This window comes from Lepisma saccharinum, unplaced genomic scaffold, assembly GCF_977018435.1.
Source record: "Lepisma saccharinum unplaced genomic scaffold, izLepSacc3.1 HAP1_SCAFFOLD_268, whole genome shotgun sequence".
NCBI lineage: Eukaryota > Metazoa > Arthropoda > Insecta > Zygentoma > Lepismatidae > Lepisma > Lepisma saccharinum.
Window position 1 is genome coordinate 349,427 of NW_028143026.1, and position 24,930 is coordinate 374,356.

A 24,930-nucleotide genomic window follows, 5' to 3' on the forward strand; every position below is an offset into this window, starting at 1 on the left:
AGGCTGATGTGGACAGAATCATCGGCCACTCGAAAAGGAACAACCTTATTTTCGATGGCATGGAAGAAACTGGCCGTGAGACGTGGCAGCAGTGTGAGGACAAAATCAGGAAGCTGGTGAGGGAGAAGATGGGGGTAGAGCTCGACCAGGAGGCTGTCGAGAGAGCTCACAGGCTTAATTACAAGGTTGCCGGCTGCAGACCCATTATAGTGAAGCTGCACCATTACAAAAGGAAGGAGCAGATATTGGCGAATCGGAGGAAACTACGCGGCACATCCGTGTACGTAAGAGAAGATTATTCACCCAGAATTGCGCAGCAGCGACAAGTGCTCACGGGACACATGTTACATGCCAGGAGGGAAGGGAGACGCGCGTACGTATCTTACGACAAGCTGATTGTAGACGAATATGTTTACAAGACGAACGACGATTGCTCGGACATTATTTGTGTGGGACAACGGAGAGGACGCGACGATCTGCGTGGTGCTGCCGGAGAGGGCGGAAGATATGGCAACAGCGCAAACGGAAGGGATAATGGAGCCTCTGGAAGCATCGACAGGTTGTCTGATGGACAAGAGGATGACATCGGCACGGGAGAAAGGCGCCCGCAGGAAACAAACACCGCCGGGGGTACTGGTGCTTGGGGAAGGGTTTTAGTGAACCGGAAAGCCCAGGAACGTTTCCAGGAATTCAACCCAAGAGGAGATTCCAGGTTGCGGAGTCGAAGCAGGGGAGGCGTGTCGTGACCTTTGGACCCGGCTGTAAACGAAGGGAGCATCAGGCAGGAACCAGGTGAGTTTATGCGACATTTGGGAGAAGAGGGGGTGGGGGAGGTGAGATTGGTGGCGAACCCCGAGCGTTTTCGAAACGGGTTTTGAAAATTCTTAGCTGGAATGTGGGGGGCTTGCAGGGCAAACTTTCTCAGTCTGAATTCTGTAGATACGTCACCGAATTTGACATTGTGGTATTTGTGGAAACGTGGTTTAGCACGGCGGAGACGCCGCAGGGTCTGCGAATGGTGGGGTATGCACAGATCATGAAGAGACGGGCTGGGAGGGGGCGGTATCCAGGGGGGCTGATGGTGCTCGTGAAAGAAAGCCTACGGGCACAACTGACTAAAATAGAGATTGACTGTAATGGGATTCTAGGCGTGCACCTGTGTATAGACAATATTAAATTATGCTTGATTGCACTTTATAACCAACCAGTCTCGTCCAAGTACCACAATGACAGATTCTTCGAGCGAGTAGCTGATTTTCTGCACCTTGTCGAAGATAAATATCCGCAGACGAGCGTGCTGTTGCTGGGGGATTTTAATGCGAGAATTGGAGGGGAGGTATGCACGACGAACGGGGAAGAGGGGAGAGGGAGGGTTAGACGAAGCCTAGATCAACAAATAAATGCGGAAGGGAGAAAGTTGCTCAACCTGGCGGAGAGTTTTGAACTAGAGGTCATGAACGGGAAATACGGGAGGGATTTCGAGGGAGATTTCACATTTGTGTGCGAGGCCGGGATGTCTGTGATTGACTATATTTTTTCAACTTGCGGATTGGCCAATAGGGTGGCGGAGTTCTATGTTGACGAGCGGACAGAGAGTCGGCACTTCCCGTTGGTGCTGGAAGTGGAGTGTCCGATCACGGTTAATTTTAATGCAGTGGCGATTCCTTGGCAGAAAGAACAGGAAACCTCGATTCTGAGGCAATATAAGATTTCAGAGGAGGGGCTAGAGTGGTTCCAACAAGGGTTGCAAGATGATATAGCGGTTATGCTTACGAGGGAAATGGAAAGAGCGTTGGGCGAAGGCGAAGTGGAAAGAGGGGTCTCTTTATACTACCACATCATAATGCGAGCAGCGAGGCACATGTTGCGGGACACACGTCAACAAGTTCCCAGCAAGGCTGACACGTGGTATAATGACGTATGTAAGATGCACAAACGAATATTGGATCGATCTCTAAGGCAATTCCGTGCTCGCAAAACTGAGCATTCTAGATTAAATTACTTAGAAGAACGCCGGCGTTACGCGCAAGTTTTGGAAAGGGAGAGGGAGCAGTGGGGGGAGAGGAAAGTGAGGGCTCTTCAGGAGGCCATCCAGGGCCGGGATATGAGGAACTTTTGGCGGATTATTCGCAACCTGCAAGGGAGTCGGTATACAATAGGCAGTATCTCTGCACGGAGCTGGGAGGATCATTTTCTCAAACTGCTGGAAGGGGAGGGGGGGGTCAGGGGTTATTCCAACGAGGGCAGGTTCCTGGGTACTTTTGTTCCAATCCTTGACGAAAGTGTGTCGAGGCTGGAATATGATGCGGCTGTTCGCTCGCTGAAGACCGGCAAGGCGGCGGGTATCGATGGAATCGGACCAGATCTCGTGAAGGTGCTGAATTGTAACGAGCGATTGGCAGAAACGGGAAGGTCTCTGCTCAACAACATATTCAATAGTGGAACCTTCCCAAAAATATGGAAAACGAGCGTTATTTGTCCTCTTTACAAGGGGAAAGGGGATGTAAATGACACTAATAATTACAGAGGTATTTCTCTCCTGCCCGTGTTAGGGAAAGTATATTGTAGTATTCTGTACAACAGATTGAGAAAATGGGCCGATATTTTTGATAAACTGACCCCCCTGCAGGCTGGTTTCAGGTCCAATTATAGCACTATAGATAATGTTTTTGTCCTGAACACATTGATCCAAAGCAAGTTAAACGAGAAAAGGGGAAAATTATATTGTTGTTTTGTTGATTTTGAAAAGGCGTTTGACTCTATCAATAGGCAAATGCTGTGGGGGAAGTTATGGGACATGGGGGTTTCGGCTAGAATGATTAATACGCTAATGAATATGTACAGAGGGGTCAAATTTTGTGTCAAATGTGGGCAGGGGGTGGTGTCTGGGCATCACGAGAGCACGGTAGGCGTCAAGCAGGGATGCATACTTTCACCTTTACTTTTCATTCTTTTTATTAATGACGTTGCTAGCTTCGTGGGAGAAGAAGGAGCTGAAACACCGGAGATAGTCGGGACACCGATACCAATCCTTCTCTATGCGGATGATCTCGTTTTAATATCAAACGAAGTACAGGGGTTACAGCGGGGATTGAACAGACTTATACAATATTGCACAACATGGAAGTTGAAGGTAAATACACGAAAAACTAAAATAATGGCGTTCAAGAAAGGTTATGTTTTCGCAGCAAAGGAGCGGTGGACCTATGGGGATTCCGAGCTTGAAAGGGTCAAACGTTTCACCTATCTAGGCATCACGCTGAGTATGGCAGGGGAGTGGACAAAGCACATCGAAGGCAGAAAGGGAAAAGCTTGTTATGGGCTGGGCAAGGTAGAGCGACTGCAACGGAAAGTCCCTACAATCAGTGTGAGATTGCTGGACCAAATTTATGAAGCAACGGTGAAAGCAACCCTATTTTACGGCGCTGAACTATGGGGGAGGGTAGGGGGGCGAGTAGCAAATCAGATACAAGCGCGGTTTTTAAAACAAATACTGGGAACCAGCACGAGTGCAAGCACGTGTGGCGTCCTGAGGGATATGGGAAAACATAGGGAGGATGTCGAAGCGAGGATGAGATGTTTCAAGTACTGGATGAAGCTGGAACAAGGGGCCGGAGACTCACTGAAAGAACAGTGTCTGCGAGTTCAGATTGAGGAAGGGTTCGCACGCCACTGGGCAAGTGGAATTAAGGACGACTTGTCCAGAATGGGTCTGGGGGAACTGTGGGAAGAGGTGAGGGGCGGGAGGTGCGAAACTGGGATGTTGCAAATCATAAGGGAGAGGTTGGTGGACGGGAGCAGGCAAGACATCATGGCAGAATGTAGGGAGAAGGTAACGCTCGTCGCCGCACAACCGCCAGGGGTGTGGGTGGAATGGGGGAGAAAACGATATATTGATACGTGTACGTACCAGCAAAGACGTGGATTCGCCTGGTTCCTGCTAGGGGGGTGGAGGCAACAGAAACTCAAGGGGCCGGACGGTCGTGCCATCTGCACGTTATGCGGCGGAGAGGAGACGAGGGCTCGCATCCTACACGAGTGTGTTTGGTCGGCACCCCTCAGACAACGCAAATGGGGGGACAGTGCAAGGGACAGCATTGAGCAGACCATCCAGGCTATATGTAGGGAGGAGAGGAGTGGTATAACGAATGTAAACATCAAAGCCCTGGGCTCCTATTTTCATGCAGTTTGGAGGGAGCGCAGGAAACTGCTGCAAGGAGTCAGTGAAAGTGAAGGAAATGGAACAGCAGGGGCTCAAGCATAGGTGAAGAGTGTAATGTAGTGTTGTGAAAATGAACAATCTCAAATGCAAGAAGAGGACCACATTGCTATTTATATATGTACATAGTATGTAATTATTGTCCAAATGTTTCTGTTTATAAATGTTTCTGAATGTATGATAAATGGGGTGCATGTTTAAGGTCGGGGTGTTTATGTAACAATATTGTAAGATACGCACAGCCGAAGGGCTCGTATCAATATCAATAAATATCATATCATATCATATTACATTGGTGGGAACAAAACAGGGTCGTGTGTGTCCCGACCCACCTAAAATCACTTTATTAGATGAATTTCAACTTCAGTGGCACCATTGTTCTCTGCTGGCGCTTTATTTTCCATCTCTGTCGTTCAAAGACTAATGTACGTATAAACGTGGTTTAGTACCGCAAATTCAAAAGAACTACACATAATTTATTCATGTGCAATATATGGGCAATTTATTCTGCAGACACATACAGATAATACAACTAAAGAATAAAATATGTGGAGGTGTTAATAAGAAATTTGCTAGTGGGAGAGTCCAAATACATAGGAAGTAATTCACTACCCTTTCCTTACGTAGTTGCTTGGAACTTTCGTAGGTTTGAAAATAGTATTTACTTTTATTTCTATAAAAGCATAATGTTGTTTAAGAACGGTTATTAGATTCCTCTGCACTAAATTTCTAAGTGAGACTATTAAGGGGCAACTTCTCCCTTCCCCCCATTTGCAAAGAGTGTGAATACTTTTTTGCTGAAATAGGAAAATGAACCACAGCAAGAAACTAATAAAATACGTCTGTTTTTATGAACAGCTGCAGAATTATCTACAAACTTGTTGAAATTCACAGTTTTGCTACCTTGTACTCATTGGACGAAATACATACAGCCAGGGACGGCGCTACAAGGAGATTAGGGGGGATGAAACCCCAACAACAGATATAAGCTCCCTGTAGCCCCCAGATTTTTATAGTACGGTAGACGCCTTGCGATCGAAAATTAAAGAAGTAGAAGCTATCTTACGTAATATTTTACATTATAAAACTTCCCTTAGGGCAAGGCCATTGCAATGTTCAAGTACATTTCCTGCTTTTATAAGATCGCAAGATTATTACAACGTGTTGTACGTAAAATCGTGGTTGGAGGTGGCAGCTGCAGATCTGCATGGATCAACAACGGATCAAAGGCTCCCCTCTACCAACCTACCACACACAAACATAAACACAAACATACCCTCTACGCTCTATATATAATATGTTTGTGTGTCTGTATGTATATTATAATGCATGTGTGTGTGTGAAGTTCTTGATCTCATGTTGACAAAGTCACATCTAAGAGCCTAGAGGGTGATTCAAAAGTCCCTCAACAACTCATATATAAACACATTGGTGTGTTCCAAGTGGACGTCATGGCACGGTGCTATATGCACAGGGAACTTTAACTTTACCTTTACCCAGTGGCGGCGATTTAGTTCCAAAACCGAGGGGGGGGGGACAGTATATTTCCCATTGTAGATACTGTACGGTTTAGCATAGTGCGGGGACAAAAGTGGCGAAAAGTGGGGGCCGACTGTCCCCCTCGCCGCCACTGCCTTTACCTGTACATCTTGTATTTGTTTCTGAACCCCTGAGTAATTAAGTTTAGTTTTTAAATACGCATATACGAACCCTATACTATGTCAATCACTGAGGGCCTTCTAGAGACTTACTTGTCTCTGCCCCCACCCCCGCACTGCGGGGTCTTGTGGCTTGTAGATCCGGCAGTAATCGTTTCTGTGTTCTTCCCCTGTTCTTGTATTCGTGTATTTAAATTATTTTTGTATGAGATCCATATCTCAGTGCCAGTGATGATGATGTATTATTGTCCTGTAAACACATTTCCAAATTATCTCATGAAAACTGAAAATCCTGATTTTTTTACCATGCATTTCCGTCCGAAGTTAAAAAAAAAGAGCAAATGCTGTCGAAAAGACAACTTTGAGGTTACTAACTCGAGAATTTGTTCTGCACATTTTTCTACCAGAATGTTATGAAGTCTGAATTACTAGGAATTATCACACTGATAATTCCACTTACACATCAGCAGGTCAGTGTTCGCGCAAGACGTGTGAAGTAGGGATGGCCAAATCCAGATTTTTTTTTTTACTATTCTTGAATCCGATGGAAAAATGAGAGAATCCGGATTTCGGAGGTAATCTCCCCATTTCGGAGACAGTCCGGATTTCGCTACAACCATAACTTACGTAGAATTTTCAGTGAAAAATGCAGGCTCAACGAGGACTCGAACCCAAGGATGAAAGGATGGAGAGAACATCGCTGACTGTCGGGGAGCGAGCCCCGTTCCGATTTGTATCCAAATCTTTCGGTGGTTGGGTAGGTGAATTTGCAAAGGACACTCACCTTATGTAAACTACATGTTTAATGACAGACACATAAGTGTACATAAAGTACACATTCCCTGTTACACAGATGACAAGATATATAAATGTAGACACGAAACGACGTCCTGCAGACATACTTGCTGCGCACTCGAAGACAAGTGTGTCTGCAGGACGTCGTTTCGTGTCTACATTTATATATCTTGTCATCTGTGTAACAGGGAATGTGTACTTTATGTACACTTATGTGTCTGTCATTAAACATGTAGTTTACATAAGGTGAGTGTCCTTTGCAAATTCACCTACCCAACCACCGAAAGATTTGGATACAAATCGGAACGGGGCTCGTTCCCCGACATGGTCCTCCATAGCCGGATTTGTGACATTCTGTGAAAGTGATTCTAGTGACTTTGTGATTTTCTACATACATAATTGTGAACTGTGACTGTGAGTGTGTATTTGTGTGACAAAGACAGTCTCTGTACAGAACTTCTTTTCACACTTTTCGTATTTTCCGTTCGTTAGTTCCTCGCCCGCGAGACGCGAACAAAGAAACTGACGTCATCAAGGCGTGGTGCTGGCCTAAACAAGCATCTTTCGTTACCAGCGTGTAGTGCAATCCGGTTTGCCAATTTTCGGTCGGTTCGCGGTTTGTGAACGCGTCAAAATGGAGCGAATTCTCGCAGCAAAGACAGTGCTAAAACGTGAGATTACGCGTCTCGAGAATCGTGTAAATTCCGGGACTTTAGACAATGCCACGATGTCTGTGTGTGGTGATAAAGCGACGCAACTATCAAGTGACTGCAAGCAACTATTAATCGATCTTGCTACAAGGGACGCTAGTGACTTCGAAAGATATGAAGGTGAATTAGGTGTGGAAGAAGACAGACTTGATCAGATTGTCTACAAGCTTCGGTCAGTACAATTAACGGCATCAGGAAGTCTTACATCAGTGACGTCATCATCACGTGACAGCCCACCCCAGCAACAAGTAGGTGAAGTTAAACTACCAAGATTGGAAATTCCTTCCTTCAGCGGATCGCTGGAAGACTGGCTAAGTTTTCATGATTTGTTTAGTGCAAGTGTCGATAAAAACGCGAACTTAAGTGGTGCACAAAAACTTCAGTATTTGAAGGCTTCTCTCAAGGGCGAGGCTGCCTTGCTTATACAATCGTTAGCAGTGACAGATGAAAACTATCAACATGCGTGGGAGTTGCTCAATAACCGCTATTCTAACAAGAGGGAATTAGTTAGCAACACTGTCCAGCGACTGGTGAATCAGCCGCAAGTGAATGAGAACTCGCACACAAGTTTACGTCGTCTTATCGACACTACAAATGAGTGCATTCGTGTTTTAAAGGTGCTCGGTGTACCTGTTGAATCTTGGGACGCGATTCTTGTTTATCATACAACAAAAAAGCTCGATCCTGAGTCAAGAAAACAATGGGAACTCTCTCTCACGTCGCAAGAAGTGCCTAGTTTTTCCGAGTTGACCCAATTCCTAGATCAGCGTGCGCGTGCATTGTCGTCAATGGCAAGTGAAAACAACAATCGGCGGAAGGCGGTGAGTCATAATAAGCCTTCAACCTCTTCCTTTGTAACATCAGCTGTTTCCTTCTGCCCGAAATGCCGCACCAAGCAACACAAACTACACAAGTGTGAAGAGTTTCTTCAAATGTCCGTGCAACAAAGGCACAGTTTTGTTAAAGAGAAGGCGCTTTGCTTTAATTGTTTTCAACAGCACAAATTAAAAGTATGTACATCAAACGGGTGTCGCGTCTGTGGAAAATATCACCATACTTTAATTCATTTTGACAAGGCTAACAAGAATGGGCAGTCGACCACTTCCTCTCCCCCACAAGTGTCATCTCATGTTGCAGAAAACAAGTTAGTTAAATCCTCTGGTGTATCACAAGTATTGTTATGTACGGCTATTGTTAATGTTAAAAACAAACAAGGTTACTTTCAGCCTTGTCGTGTGCTCCTAGACTCTGCATCGGAAGTGTCCTTTGTGTCTGAGACGTGTTTACAAAGGTTGCAGTTACCTAAGCAACGCACAAACATAAATATTTCTGGCATAACTGAAAAGGGTGTTTACACAGCCAATGCTATAGCCAATGTTCAGTTTCTGTCAAAGTGCAAGACACAACTGTACAGTGTCAGGGCTGTGGTAGTGAAGAAAATTACAGGTAATTTGCCAAGGGTGCAAGCACCAGGGGCGTGCACTTGGTCACACATACAGGGCTTACCCTTAGCTGATCCTACATTTAACGTGAGTGCTCCTGTGGATATTTTACTGGGCTGTGATATTTTTCCTTTATTGTTGGGAAGTGGACGCTGCGTGGGACCTCCTGGTACTCCATCAGCTTTAGAAACAGTCTTCGGTTGGGTGTTATCAGGGCAAATTGATGGTAGTGTTGGTAATGCAAATACCAACTCAGTCTCATCTTTCCATGTGTCATGTGATTTGAATACTAACGTACGTAATTTCTGGGAACTTGAAGCATTGCCAACCCTTAATCATTTAACGTCAGAAGAGAAAAGGTGTGAAGCACATTTCATAGCTAGTCACCAACGAGAGAATGGTCGATATGTAGTTAGCTTACCATTTAAGAACAATGATGTGGCGAATCGGGTCTCTAAAATACAAGAGGAAAGTGATATAAAGTGGTGTCATGTCAGCAGTAAAGACAATCCTGCCGACTGTGCAAGTCGTGGGATTCCCCCTTCCAGCTTAGTGACACATTATTTATGGTGGCAAGGGCCTCCATTTTTACATGAGCTACAATTGCTTCAAAACAAGTGTGACATACAAGAATGTAATGAAGTGATTGTAGAACAGAAGCAGTCTGTTGTAAGCCTTGTGTCAACACAAGACAACCCATTATTTGAGAGGTATTCTTCTCTAAATAAACTGCAACGTGTAGTGGCCTGGTGTAAACGGTTCATTTTCAATGCCCGCAACAAAACTAACAAACTGCATGGTCCATTGAGCACTAAAGAGTTGTGGGACACACTTCTGGTGTTAGTGAAAATTGTGCAACAGGGTGAATTTGCCAGTGAAATTAATGCTCTTAACAATGGTTTACCCATATCTTCAGGGAGTACCTTGCATAGTTTAAATCCATTTTTTGATGAACTAGGTGTTCTCAGGGTGGGCGGCAGATTGAAACACAGTAACATTCCATACAGTGCCAAATATCCTATTTTGCTGCCCAAAAAGCATAGATTAACAGACTTAATTATTGCATATGAGCACATTATCCTTTTGCATGCAGGGCCACAACTGGTTCTTGCAACGCTACGCCAGAAATTTTGGATAATTCACGGTCGTGACAGAGTGCGTCAATTAGTGAAAAAAAATGTGTGACGTGCCATAGATATAATCCCACCACATCAAAACAACTAATGGGAAACTTGCCGTCACCAAGAGTAACAGTTAATAGGCCATTCTTACAATGTGGAGTGGATTACGCTGGACCAGTAATTCTTAAGGAAATGAGTGGTCGTTCTCGCCGAAGTTACAAAGGCTACATCGCATTGTTTATTTGCTTTTCCTCTAAGGCTATTCATCTTGAAGTAGTGAGTAGTGCAACCACATCAGCCTTTTTAGCTGCTCTTAGAAGATTTGTGTCTCGACGAGGAAAGCCACGTGACATGTACAGTGACTGTGGTACTACGTTTGTTGGTGCAAACAAAGAGCTAAAAGACATCTTAAAAACTGTGAACAATTGTAAGCACAATGAAGAAATAGCTAATAATCTGAGCAGTTTGGGAATACAATGGCATTTCAATACACCTCTAAATCCTCATGCAGGAGGATTATGGGAAAGTGGAATAAAATCAGTGAAATTCCATCTTAAAAGAATTGTGGGAAATACGTTGCTCACATTTGAAGAATTGTGCACTGTGTTAGCACAGATTGAAGCGTGTTTAAATTCGAGACCACTCACAGCCATTTCCAGTGACCCAAATGATATGCAAGCTCTTACTCCAGGACACTTTCTGATAGGAGATGCATTGGTGTCAGCTCCAGAAAGAGATCTTACCACATATAAACTTAACAGACTTTCACGGTGGCAACTTACACAAAATTTGATGCAACATTTCTGGAAACGTTGGTCTCGAGACTATCTCACCCAGCTGCAACAACGTTCGAAGTGGAGAACACAACAGAAAAATCTTCAAATTGGTGATTTGGTTCTCATAAGAGATGATCAGCTTCCTCCACAACAATGGAAACTTGGAAGAATATGTGACGTTCATCCAGGTACTGATGGACTCGTAAGGACTGTTACAGTGAAAACCAGTACCGGCAATTACAAAAGACCAGTTGTAAAGCTATGTCTTTTGCCATTTAATAATGATTGTCAAAATTGAAAAATTGAACATTTGCATTCAATAATTTCAAATAGTTATAGTGTACAATATGTGTAAAATTGTTTTTCATATTTTTTTGTTTTCAGTGTACCATTTAACTTTGTATTTTTGTATTTTGTATTTTTTTTTTTTGAAATTATATATTTCAAGGTGGGCGGTATGTTGGCTCCCACTATGTACTTGGATCCAACATGGCGGCCAAGACATTTTTCTTTATATTTGCCAAGTAGGTGTTGGCAACACTTGTCTTCGAGTGCGCAGCAAGTATGTCTGCAGGACGTCGTTTCGTGTCTACATTTATATATCTTGTCATCTGTGTAACAGGGAATGTGTACTTTATGTACACTTATGTGTCTGTCATTAAACATGTAGTTTACATAAGGTGAGTGTCCTTTGCAAATTCACCTACCCAACCACCGAAAGATTTGGATACAAATCGGAACGGGGCTCGCTCCCCGACTCCCACTATGTACTTGGATCCAACACTGACAATTATACGATTGCCAGCAGGCAGGGTTTCGGAGCTATGTCGCGGTGGTACTAAAGGAGCCCTCCGGAGCGGAGTGATTCAGTTCTTTTTCACATGCATGCTCGGATTCGGAGAGATAGTTCGCAACTATGAATAATAGGAGTGTACAGTTAACAGAATCAAGCATATCTGGAAACTAGTAAGCTGCGTGAAAACTGACATACGTGTATTTCAGGATAACTATGATAGATATGAACAAGAAACTGTATTAGCCTTATCTGCGGATGTTTGAAAAGTCCTGTAGTAAATTCACAAATTCGTCGTTCCGGTTCAATATGAGTAATATGCATTGGCTGTAAATAGTTTTAATTGTATCAAAAATGCTAAAAGTTCACATTTTACTAACTACACGACTTTCCCAATGATTCCAAATGGCTAACTTGGAGTGATATTCATGTGCATTAGCACTGGCTTCCGTGATGGAGTGGTTAGCACATCCGGGAGTTCGAATCCCGGCATGGATGCTCTTTGTGAGTGTCCGTTCATCAGTTTCATCATATAATTCAACCTCAGGCGGAGCACAAAGCACGACGCCTTAGCTTGCAAGACACGTTTTTATTACGTTAAGAAAAGAAAGAACATCAAAATCATCTCACCTAGGATAATCCACCAACTGCAGAAAACACAAAAGAATGTCTTCCGCCTGTTCTGCACATGTGTCGCAACAGGCTGAATAGCTATGCACTACTACAAAACATCGTCATTATTTCCCTAGTTTACAGCACCATACAGGAGAGATATCCTGCTACTCGATGTTATAAACTATTCCATATATGTTGGTCATAGGCGTGCGCATGGGCCGGAAGGGGGGGGGGGATTGCCCCCTAATCACGGACGTTCGCAGATTTTTCCACAAAGGGACAAGAAAGGTATTTTTTTATGGGTCATATTACCCCGATACTAGTGCTGTCCCCTCTAAAAACACCACTTGAATTTGAAATTATCGCATTTCTGCGTCCCCATTACATAATAATTAATGTAAATTACTATGACTGAAATCTAATTATACTTGTGAAATATATACTTTTAGGTTGACCTTCGTTTTCGAGGTGTGGTAATCCTTGCCCCCCCCCCTTTCAGACGTTCCATGCCCCTATATTATTATACTTTCACCTAGAAATTTAGTGGAGAGCAATATTGTCGCTGTTATTAAACAATATTATACTCTAAAAGGAAATGGCGCAACCACAAGGGGACAGGGGGGCATTGCCTTATGCCTTTTTCCAACCTTGGACGGAAATCAAATATAGGGAGGGGGTTATACAGTAAAAAATGCAAGACTGGCAGAATCTATACTAGTAGCAGGACAAAAGGATATTCAAGACGGAATTAGTTTTCACGTCCATCTAGCATTATTTCTTCCAGACGGTCAGGATCACTTGCAGGGGGTTACAGAGGGACAATTGTCCCCTCGACTTTAAATTTTATACAAATAAAAATACATTTCGTAAAATTTTCTTCTCGCTTCGCTCGCGGTACCTGCTTTTCTTGCAGTTCTTGTCAACTTCCGAGCCGTAGCTAGGAAGTAGCGGGAGTTGGCTCTGGGCGCCGAACAATCTAATTGAGAAAAATTGTAAAAGAGAATGCCATGCCGTCCCATGAAATTTCTTGCGCCCTATAAATCAATACTGTTTTCAACTTTCAAAAATTTGGATCGAAAAATTTTCTTGCTCGCTTCGCTCGCAGTTTCTTTTCTCCAATACATTGTAAATTACCAGAGAGAAAGTAAGAACAAATAAGTAATGCAGACAGTTGCTGCTATAACAAACAAACTAAAACAGTGAGATAAAATGAGGTTTTTCTTTCCCGATCTGACTGAATTTTCAAGGCTTTTGCCCCACCCCCCACCCCCTTATCAGAGAGTCTGCGCACGCCTATGATGTTGGTACCTTCTAATAATAAAAACAAATTAAAATAACTGTAATATTAAATTAATAATTAAAATATTAATTAATATTGTTATTACATGAATGGAAAAAAGACGGCATATGAATAGGAATATAACCGCACATATTCATTATCTAGCTCATGAATAGTTCAGATCGCTTCAATTTGTATAAAAACGACTGCCCTGGCAAGGTGATTGTGAAACAGATAAGGAATTGAATATTTATTGAATAACGAAAAAGGATGTTAGATCCATTTGACGAAATGAAAAGCTCTTAATTTAATATTTAATCATGTTACTTAAGTAGTGGTGTGCATAAATCTTATTTGATACAGTCATCCAAAGTTGTTTGACCCCAATGTAATCCTTCCCTTACAATAAGTTTGACGGAAATACACGTCTCTCGATTATACGACAGATGCTAAACAAAACCTGGACACCCCGCCTCCCCTAAATAGTCCTTGGCTCTCAGTTGTATTGCAATGTTCGTCAATGTGTTTTTCTTCTTTCAGACACTCGGAAAAAGTTTTGTCTTGTAACAGGAAACCTGTTATGGTCAGACTCTTGAGCGGGAGGAGTGTAGCGGTCAGGGAACCTTGTTGTCTGCTTCTTTCTACAGAGCAACCTTCCCTCCAGCCTTCGAAGGGGGAAATGGAATCAATATTGGCAAGACTAGGAAGAATAAATGACATCTGTCCGCTGCTTTTTTCGAGCGACGCTGATACGGGCTCTTAAAAGAGGAAAAAAGTTGTTTTGTACCTCAGCTGCAACAATGTTCAATGAACGTGTATTTTTTTCTCTGAGCAATGAGAATTAACTAAAGAAAATTCTTGGTTCGTTGTAAGCGGTTAATGCAGACAAAGGCTAGGCCGACAACAATACACAGTCACCAGTCCATTCATGGAATTTCTGAATTCGCACGACAATAAGCTGAACTATTGTAAAATGTTTTTTTGGTAAGAACAGCAAGAAAATCCAGATGTGAATTATCGTGCATGTGCATGGTAGATTTTGAGGGCGGTATTGGTGCGTTTCTCATAAATCATTGCAGTGTCGTTTGGGATCCGTCGATATGTCAAAACAATCTAAGCGACCGCAAAGTTCAATTTTGCAATTTTTTTTGCAAGGATTTCCGCTGTGACTCTCTCGAGAATTGTGAAAATTCCTTGCTTCGTCGCTGTGTGTCGACGTTATTGTGAAACGAACGTATTATACTGATTTCGCATCCCCTTGTGAACTCTCAAGTGATGGTGCATCTACATCCACATTACTATATAAATGATGTTGAAAAATTGCTATGTAAATCACTTAGAAGTAATAAATGTGTTGGAATGTCTTTAAACTTATTTTTGAACGCAAGAATAGACTCAGTGGATTTTAGCAACATGTATTCTACATCTCACCTCATCATCATCCTGGGTCAGTTCCATAGGTAAAGGTAATGTAAATTTCCTCCTGCATATAGAACCGTGCCGTGAAGGCACATGTATGCGTGGGGTCCCACACATTCTCGTTCTCGGCTCTTTTGGAGGTAATGTGATCAGCACCACACTCCGGCAGCCTTTAACCCCCAGAGTTGCTCACAGGTATCCATTGATATAAGACTGGGTGAGCCCTGGAACCCCCGGAAAAAAATCCAACCAATTCCGGGAATCGATGCCGGATCTCCCGCGTGGTTGTCAGACGCTCTATCGACTAGACCACCGCGGCTCCTTGGATGAGTTCCATACTTTGATTTTTTCTAAATATATTATCTTGTTTTTATGGTTTTTCTTCACACTTAAAATGTCTCACTTCGTTGACTAGACAATTATTTCGTAACGAAGAAACAAAAAAATGCTCCTAGAATTTGTTAAAAATCAAATGACCAGAAAGTAATTTCGTTCTATTACTTTTATAAATATATTTATGTACATCTCTACTACTTAATAGTAGTAGTGGTATTATTAGTAGTAAATAAATTAATTAATTATAAATATTATTAATTAATTATGAGTATTATTAATCAATTAAAGTATAATAAAACAATTTGATAATGTGAATTTGGAGAAAGTTTTAGAAATACCCCCCCCCCTTGATGAAATCCTGCGTACGCTACTGGTTCATGGACGTCCGCAGTATTTCTTTCCACCAGGGAGAATTAAGCAAAGTATTTTTTTTCAGGGGTTGGCGTAAACTAGGTACATTTTCCTTCTCAAAATATACTAATTCAATTTGAAGTTAACATTTTTCTGCAACGCCCTTACAATAATTAACAATTTGATGTGACTGAAATGAAATTGTATGTGTGAAAATGGTTGACACTCATTTTTCAGGAAGTGTCTCCTTGCCTTGCCACTTCTGGACATCCATGGTGTCGTTTAAACTCCGAAATTATGCTACATACTACTAAATTGTTGTGTGATTTTCATATTGTTAATATTAATTTATAACAAAAACAAAAATATAAATTCGAATGGTTCAACCAACGGCATGGGTTCGACGTTATACGTGAAGAGTTTGAGAAAGTTCAACCACAACGAAAAGTGGCCCTCTTGTTTTATTTATATCCCCAACTTACAAACGACTTTTTAAACTTGTGCGAGGTTTTGCACCATTATGCTTGGGTTGGCTTCACTGAACACGCGCCAGCGAGACACAGGTCCTGCAAGAGGAGGGACTCCAGCGTTGTCGGGTATGAATGGTTGACGGCAAAGGAAATTTGAGCCGGTGGTGCTTCAAGGAGGTTTATTCCAGGAACAGGGAATTCTGAAGCAAAAATCTAACAGGAAGGGGAAAAAGGCGAAACCTAAAAATGAGCGGGATACGGGAAAACTAGATACACATTGATGTGCTAAATTCTTGTTTCTGTTTTTAGCTTGTAGGAGAGCATAAACATCAGAAATATTAAGATCTCTGTTTTCCGTTTATGTATGAACTCAGCTGGTAATAATTGAGCTAAAAAGTGCAAAAATAGATAAATAAATGTTAATTAAAACTGAAGATTGAACCAATTTTACAAATCTCATGTCAAATGTGAACCAAATATTATTAATTACGTTGTCTGTGATTCAAACATTCTTCGAACAGCGTTCGAAAAGCCTGTTTATGATCTTTTAGGTTGTAGATTTGCTTTTACAGTATCCTAAGAAAGCACTTACATGTCCTTTGATAGAAATTTCTGGATATGTCCCTACAATTAGTGAGCATTTCTTTTATAATTAATATTGTATTTTTTTCACTAAATATAGGGAATTTTAAGACAAGAGAGGGAATTTATTTATATCCAAATGGGATATTCCCCTCACAGTCCGAAAGATCACTGCTTTGAGCAGTGACCAATTTTGGATCTGGTTTATTTATGTTTCCCTGTTCTTGTTGTCGAGGTATTGCTTTTGCGAATTCCATCTATTGAAAGCGGACTGTCGGCCCTGTGCTGTGGTGTGATAGTGAAGTTCATTATGGAATAAAATGAGTGTGATTGTGCGGAAGGGTGGAGAACTTGTTGAAGACGCCGTTATCCAGCAAGGATTTTGCTGCCGAGAAGAAACTTGTGGATGTAGGTAGGCCCACCCCTTCCTTCTCTAGCAGGTATAGTAACAGAAACGAAAAATAAAGTGCGCCGATTTTGTGATTCAGGGTACGAAGCTGATACTTGGTTGTACGGTTGAAAAAAGTATTCAGCACTTTTCTGTTTCCTTCCGTTTTCGTTTCTTTATTATTGTTATTATTATTATTGTTATTATTAATAATTTTATCTAACTTTGCATATTTTTATCATTACGTTAGTCATTGTGATAGGAATAAGACTGACTTAATTGTCAGTTGAAATGTAGGAGATACACAGCCTAGCAAAGAAAACACCAATCCCAGGGATTTATCCAGAATTTTTAATTTGGTGAAAAATTCCAGGGAAGTGTTCTGAAAAAATGGGGGGGGGTGTTGTGTGTGGATAAATCACTAACCATGTCAGCCCAAAGATAAGCACAACGAGAAATAACCGTAATCATGATAGGCTTACACTGTTGGAAAGGTCACGCTCCGCCACTGTGTAGTTGAATGTTCGTAAACTACTACAAGGAAGCGTTATGGTGTTCTCTCTGTGCAATGTCACCATTTGATTTCTTTTCTAAATATATAAGTTAATCACTCTGTATTTTACTTACAAACAGTAAAAAATGGTATACGCAAAAATATAACTCGCACCCACAAAATACGAAACACGCGCAGACCCTCGTCCAAGCTCCCCTCCCCATCCTTCCGGGACTGAAAATTCCTCCCTCGCAGAACATTCAAGGAACACCCAACACCCTCAGACTGCTTTGTTTTGATTTCTGTCTGACTCTGAGGCAAGGTTGACCGCTGAACTTGTCTGTGTAGTACTAGCCCTTAGCCAGCGACTCAGGATCATAGGCGTAGCTATTCGCGATTAAAATTAACCGATATGCCATCTGCCGGGATTTTCAGGAAGTACTCTAAGTAGGATACGTTGTGTTGAAGTCGTTTAAAGCATGGTGAATATGCGAGAGAGTAAAGTCTACTGTTCAGGTTTTTTTGCTCTAAATAGTTTTATGGGTCAGAACAAATTAAAAGTTTTCATGTGTTTCCACCCCGTGGAATCAACAAAATGAAATTTGTTAATAAATCAGGGAAAACGTAATTGACAGAAGATTGGTATGGGGGATATAACACTGTAATTCGGTAAGGAAATTACGAAGAATGCACGAGTCTGCTTACTTTATTTATCGAGAGATAAATATATATTTCCATGAAAGTAAAGTTTTAAATTGTACTTTATAAATAAAGCTTTTTTTTTCGAAAAATCATGAAGCGTCTTAACCAATGCGTCCATGTATTACCGGTGTTACGTATGTGTGAAATTTGGAACAGGTGCAAGTCGATTAAGAGGGAAGATGAAAATAGTTTGAGAATGAATTAATGTCAAATGTAACCAGAAAAAAAGTGGATATGCTAATGTTACTGTTTCATTCAGTACGATGTCCTTTTTCAGTGAGTATAGCCTGGTCATGAAATCGTGAATATTATTATTATACCAGCCTTTCTCTTTCGAGAAAGAACTGCAACGATATGTTCGCAATTTTCTCCTGTCCCAGCTTTTCAAGTACAGGTCAATTTCAATTCCTTTATTTTCAAATAATTTCCGACAACCCCAGTTACATGACGTGCAGATGATACAGCACTGCTTTGGACAACCAGTGCGTATATATAGTTTCGTCTGCATTTTCCGTGTTATTTTTGCCTATCATAATTAAATGCTTCGTTCTCAGTACAGCTTCACGTTTGTTAGAGTTCCTGGAATTCACATCGCAATATTTAAAAATAATGCGTAATTTAAACGTTTTCTACCATACCAGTCATGACAACACGCTGCTCTTTTGTACTACTGCTGAATGTAAACAAAGATCTATCCTATTTAGAGCGGCCATATTGGAAGCGACACTATAGCTCGACCACAAGGAAAAAAGCCTTCCGTCCAAAGCGTTCGCGCAACTTCCCTGCCGTTATCGGTGTTCGGGGCAGTGTTGCCAGGTCAGATTTGAAAAATTCGGGAGATTGTTCCTTGGAAACCAGAAGTTCTGATACAAAATCCGATGATCTAATAGAAGAGGATGAACGACGTTCTTGGGGGGGAAGGGCGGCATAGTTGTGCGCACTGGGGGGGGGGGCAAGGGGGAGTGGCGCGCATTGTTTACGGTGTAAACGTCACAGATACTTTTGTAACAATGATGCTAAACCCAGCACCCTGTGTTTGGCGAAAATATACCGAAGATCTCCATTTCAGGAGTGGACATGTTTGAAACAAAAGAAAGTAAACCGCCCGAAGGAACCGACCAACATCTTTCATCTCTTCCGCATTTTCCGGTTAGATGGTGCGTGGAAAACACCCTCAAATTTGCCCTTTCTCAGCATCGACACAAGGGGTTGGGATGCCTCTATTATCGCGAGGAATTTTTATGACAGGAAATGGTAGAAAGTTGTGTTCACAGATGAAGCTAACGTGCCGCCTTTCGTTGTCAGCGATTTTCCACAATCTTTCAAGTCGAATGCTAACAATAACAAATCAATTTGCCTTCTGATGGTGTTCGTGTGCAGCTATCGATAGGGGTGGGCACGCGTCCTGCACCATAATGAAAAAATGCATTACGTATGTGAAATATACAGTATTTGGTGAATTAGACAGCATGTTTTCCTCAATAATTCAAGATAGCAACGCTTATGCTAGGGTGCCACCCATCCTCCCCATCTGCTAGAAATACACACACACACCCACAAACACATACATGTATAACATAATTTGCCCACGCTACGAAGTCAGTGTTTCTACCTCGTAAGGCAAGGACGTTTCACTGTGTTTGTGTCACTTCATCCATTTCATCAGTTTTTCATTCATCCATATTGTCGTACTTACCCGTAGAGGCACAAAAGCGACGTAAAATAACTAAAATAAAAATAGAGTTTAGGGTGGGATAAAATACAGCCATCTAAAAATAGTAATGTAGTAAAAGTAATTAAATAATGTCCTAGCACAATTGAGTAGCGTTTGACATAATTTCACAGTTCAAACAGCACTTTTCAGGGCTGAGGGGAGTTCCACTCCACATCTCCCCTCCATGTTCAAGTAAAGATGAGCAGGAAACGTGTTTTTGAGCTGGCCGTCGGAGGTGCCATAGCAATAGTTTATTATGGAATCCTACCGAGAAATCAATAGGTCTGGCAATACTGATGTTGGCGACTCTGAAGGCTTCTTCCTCCTGTCTTTTTCCCCCACCCGCCAGCGCGATGGGGTCTGCGCAGGTTTCTTTCCTTGTGGTTCCACTATAGCGCTCAGGTGGTAATTTTAATCGCGAATAATGGAATAATAGTTGCTTGGCGGGCGGAGGAGCCGTGGCACACATACGATTCTTTGAACGTGTCGTTCAATTCTGGTGAACGAGTCGTTCACCGCTCACAAGAGAGAGTCGTTACTTTTGAACGACTCGTTCACGAACGACCCATCACTAGAGTATTGGAAGCGGACCGCAAGGGATACCTTTTGTTCTTAGTGACAGGGTTTTTCAACGAATATGGTAATATGTATCTTACACCATTGTAAAGATTAGATTGAGAAGAATACGTACATAAAATACAAGTTGCTTACAGATGACAAGTTAAAGAAAGAATGGAAGAACAAAAGCAGGCACTTTCCATGAAAGTGACCGGCAACTTACGATTTCTTCGGTTTCCGCTACACAGGCTTGCTGACGGGTAAATGAACGTAAGTCGCACGGTTCTTTGTCTGTGGTCAGATAAGTCTTATTGCTATGCGTATGATTACAATCATTGTGCACATTAGGCATATTTCGTGCCTTTGCACTAATGGGTATTCAAAAACTACAATGCATTTTCTCGATCGGAAGAATACATATGTGTAGTACATAGTCATAGGCGTCGAAATAATTTCTTGTAGGGGTAGTCAGGCCATTGACATATTTTAATAGTAGTAGTAGTAATATTGGGAGTGTCTAAAGTGATTTCAGTCAATAGCCGGAACAGCAACCACAAATGAATAGGGACTACTACTAATATCAACAACAATAATAAATGCATATGAAGATAACAATGGTTTATTATTATTATTGATTGGTTGATTTGGTGTTTTAAGTCCAGTTTATGCACAGTAAGGCTAATCGGGACTGGACCTACAGTTTAAATTGTAATCCGAACCACTATGTGCCTCCACCGTATTATTATTATTATTGCATCCAAAGTAAATGTGCAAACTCAAGGTGTATCACGTCTGTTATTTCAGGAAATTAGGTTCGCATTTACATCTTAAACGAATGCCACTTTCCAAAATATATTATGTTCTTGAATTTCCAGAAATTCTGAATAATCGTAACTCGTAATAAGCGATTTCTAACCGAAAATATTTTACTCCCAATGAGGAATTTAGATAATACGAAAGAAATCTCTCCCCTAGAAGCTTATCTTCCCTCTTCTTGGAAATTCACCCCTTTTTCGAGTTATGCATATCGCTGTGTGCATTAAGGACTATTGAACGAAAGATTAAACATGTGATAAATGCAGTGGCGTAAATAACACCCCGGCGGTGCGCGGGTGGGGGGCGCAGTAAGAATGATAAACTAAGAAAGACCGATAGTTCACTTTCGGCGTTAAAATATATTTTCAACCGAACATATTATATTTTATGCTCCTAACTGCAAACAGAAAATGTTAATCTCAAGTAGAAAGTGGATTACCAGATTAGAAAACAAAACTTCATTAGCTGAATGGTTTACGTAGCCGAAGGGTAGACGACAGGCAAGAGAACACACTGGCAACGCTAATTTTCACCCTACTTACAATTTTTACCAAACGTAAAAGAGAAGTTTAAAAAAATCTTCCTCGACGAAATGATTTTCCAAGCTAAAATTCATCAAAAATTACTTCAGAAGCATAATGTCAGGAGTGAGAGCGATCGAGTTCGAAAACTAGCAATCAAGAATTTGCTTCCATGAAAAAATGCAGAGGACTGCTAATGATCATTTGACAATATCGTAATTTTTGTAATAACAGTCTGTTTTCATATATAATTATAATATATAATTTTTTACAGCTTCTCTGTTGTCTTAACCTTTCGTATCAGTTTCTACATTGATTCAAATTACGTGTATGCATTTTCATGTTTATATATACCTAATATAAATGTGGGCGTGAATTAATATTTTAGAAAAGAAATATATTTGTATATTTTTAGACGAGTATGGGCACACAACTGAAAGTTGCGCCGAGGGGGGGGAGGTGCGCAGAGCATGTTAGTTACGCTACTGGATAAATTCCTGGCGCCTGGAGCCTACTGATCGACCTGAAGGTGTTTCAGCTTGGCAGCCCATTATTAATTACAACAAATTGTTTTCATTCTAATATTTTTGCATAAAAGAACATGATAAAGTGATAAGTTGAAATAATAACAAGATAATGATGGACAGAGGAAACGGCACATGTTGTGTTCAACCTCGTGTGTTTTGTCCTCGTAATAGGCTCGTAACAAAGGAATAGAGGCTACATTGGTTATGTAAAATATTTAATCTGGTTCACGTAAATATAAAGAAAGCAGTGGCGGCGATTGGGTTCCAAAACCGGGTGGGCAAGGTGTCAAAACTGGGAGGCAAAGACAGTATATTTCCCTTTGTAGATAAGATTTAACATAGTGCGGGGGCATACCAGTCTTCCAGACCCTGTTTGTTAGATTGCAACACTTCAGCACCAGCGGCCCGATACCAGTCTTCCAGACCCTGTTTGTTAGATTGCAACACTTCAGCACCAGGGGGCACATGGGAACTCCCGCCTTCTGCTTTCGGAAAGTTGTAATGTAAGCCGTCTGAATCATAGACAATCTTCTGACCGCGAAGGAATATAGGGAGAAGAGTGGGCCAAACCCTAGGTTTGTAAACCTACGGCCACAGGCTTACAGCAGCGTTGCAAACCTCATGTTTAGAAAAAGTGTTGTTCATGGCAGTGGCGGACGCAAGGGGGGGGGGTTACCAGATTAACCCCCCCTTGAGTGTGGAAAAAAATGACCAATTTATCACAGACAAAGATCTGAAACAATACTACTACTAATAATAATAATTTGAATTATTATTCCCATTCAGCACAGGGAAAAGTACAGCATTCCAAACACACGCGTCTTTAAGAGCCCGTATCAGCGTCGCTCGAAAAAAGCAGCTGACAGATGTCATTTATCCTTCCTAGACTTACCAATATTGATTCCATTTCCCCCTTCGAAGGCAAATCCATTGCATGGGAGACCTTTGCTGGAGGGAGGGGTTGCTCTGTCGAAAGAAGCAGACCACAAGGTTCCCTGTGGCCAATTATGATTTAAGAGCCCGTATCACCGCTGGTGACGATACCTAAAAAATAGGTTCTTGCGTCGACGTTCTGTGCTCGAACAGTCAAGTGTGTGGCATTTAAATTTTACTGAGTTAAAGATCAAATATGAAATTTGTTATGTCGTTAAGCCTTTTTTTAAATACATTATTTATTACGTAGTTTTCCTTATCTCAATTTCGTAAAATTCACTTGCTCGCCAATTATATGTAATAACTTAAATCAACATTTTAAAGAACAAGAAAGCTTCTACTGTTCTTCTACAGCAAAGAAATGAAACTGATCTTACATAATTTTCTTTAGAATGTCTGTAGTTTGTCGACGTACAGAGCAATGTATGTAAATTTTAACTTCGACTTTTCTCAGCTGGTCGCGCTAGCCGTTTCCCCCTCTGTACCGCTCGCGCTCAACCCCCCTCCCCCCAATCCTCCGCCGTCCCTTTTTTCTTTCACAATCTGCCAGTCTTCCAAGAAAACCACATGCTGAGAGCTAGGAAAAGAAAGAAGAAGGCAGGGAAAGGTTTTGGGGGAGAATCTATGGTTTGGGCGATGCTTGTAAACAGTTATTCACTACGCGATATCCTAATACTAAATCACCATGGGGTTGTAGTGCAATGACAACAGTGAAGGACGGGGGATTTCCCCAGTATATTGTTCACAAATGGGAAGGGCTGGTTGCACAGACTGAAGTAAACCTTTACAAAAGGTTTGCCTGCAAAAGAAAAATTGTACCAAATTATAACTTTTTTTTGTGAGAACACGAAAGGGATTTTTTTAGGGGGAAGGTGACTTTACCCAAAGTTTTTAGGTAAATATTGTGTAAATTCTATCTGGTGGTGGATTATCAACCAGCCACGCAAATGAATGACATTTTAGCTGTCGATCATAAATAAGTTCAATGAACGTTCAATGTCAGTTTGAGATATTTCTGAGGGTCAATGGTAAAAAATACTTGATGATCTGTTATGGAAATAGTGCTATTTTTAAACTTTTTTGAACGTCCGTTCAATTTAATTTCGAATTTGACTCCTTTCATGATTTGTAAGTAGGGGGATAAAATATATTTACTTACAGACCCAAAGAAATCACAGCATAAGATAGTTCTGTGTCATCATATACAAAAATACTTTTAGGCATAGGTCTTATGTAAAATAAAATACATTAATTATATGTTGTGTTTTCTTTTCCAAAGACATTATTTAGTGGAATAATATGACCGACTTACTATTGATAATGACCATACAAAACACGCCATAAAAATTTCATTCACTTTCAACTTTCTGGGGCCGGCCACCGTGGGGGAGTGGTTAGCACATCGCGCTACGACGCCAGGGGTCCCGGGTTCGATTTCCGGCTTGGCCACGGATGTTTGTGAGTGTCCATTCATCAATTTCATCATATCATCACTTATCCCCATCTTCGCAAATTGGCCAAAAGTGGCACAAAAAGCGAAGTAAAATAAAGCAAATCAATCAACTTTCTGGATATACGACAAATAACACTATTTCTGTATAAGGAATTTTAGGCGTGCTTAGATCCTCCGATTATGGGGAGCAAGGGCCTTGATAAGAGTTCAGCTGACGAAATAAAGCCCTCATTCCATCTCACTGTTTTCATCTTGGACA

The 24,930-nt window shown here is 41.4% G+C and overlaps 2 protein-coding genes across 2 annotated transcripts; both read left to right on the top strand.

Annotated features, from left to right (window-relative positions):
- Positions 1–1,015: 1,015 nt before the first annotated feature.
- Positions 1,016–7,253, top strand: LOC145982635 (uncharacterized). The gene is made up of 2 exons (XM_083116012.1): positions 1,016–2,528; positions 7,165–7,253. Exons 1-2 carry the CDS (start codon positions 1,016–1,018, stop codon positions 7,251–7,253), a joined length of 1,602 nt encoding a protein of 533 aa, XP_082972138.1.
- Positions 7,254–7,399: 146 nt separating this feature from the next.
- LOC145982636 (uncharacterized) lies at positions 7,400–10,009 on the top strand. The gene has a single exon (XM_083116013.1). The coding sequence runs from the start codon at positions 7,400–7,402 to the stop codon at positions 10,007–10,009; it is 2,610 nt and encodes an 869-aa protein (XP_082972139.1).
- The last annotated feature ends 14,921 nt before the right edge of the window (positions 10,010–24,930 follow it).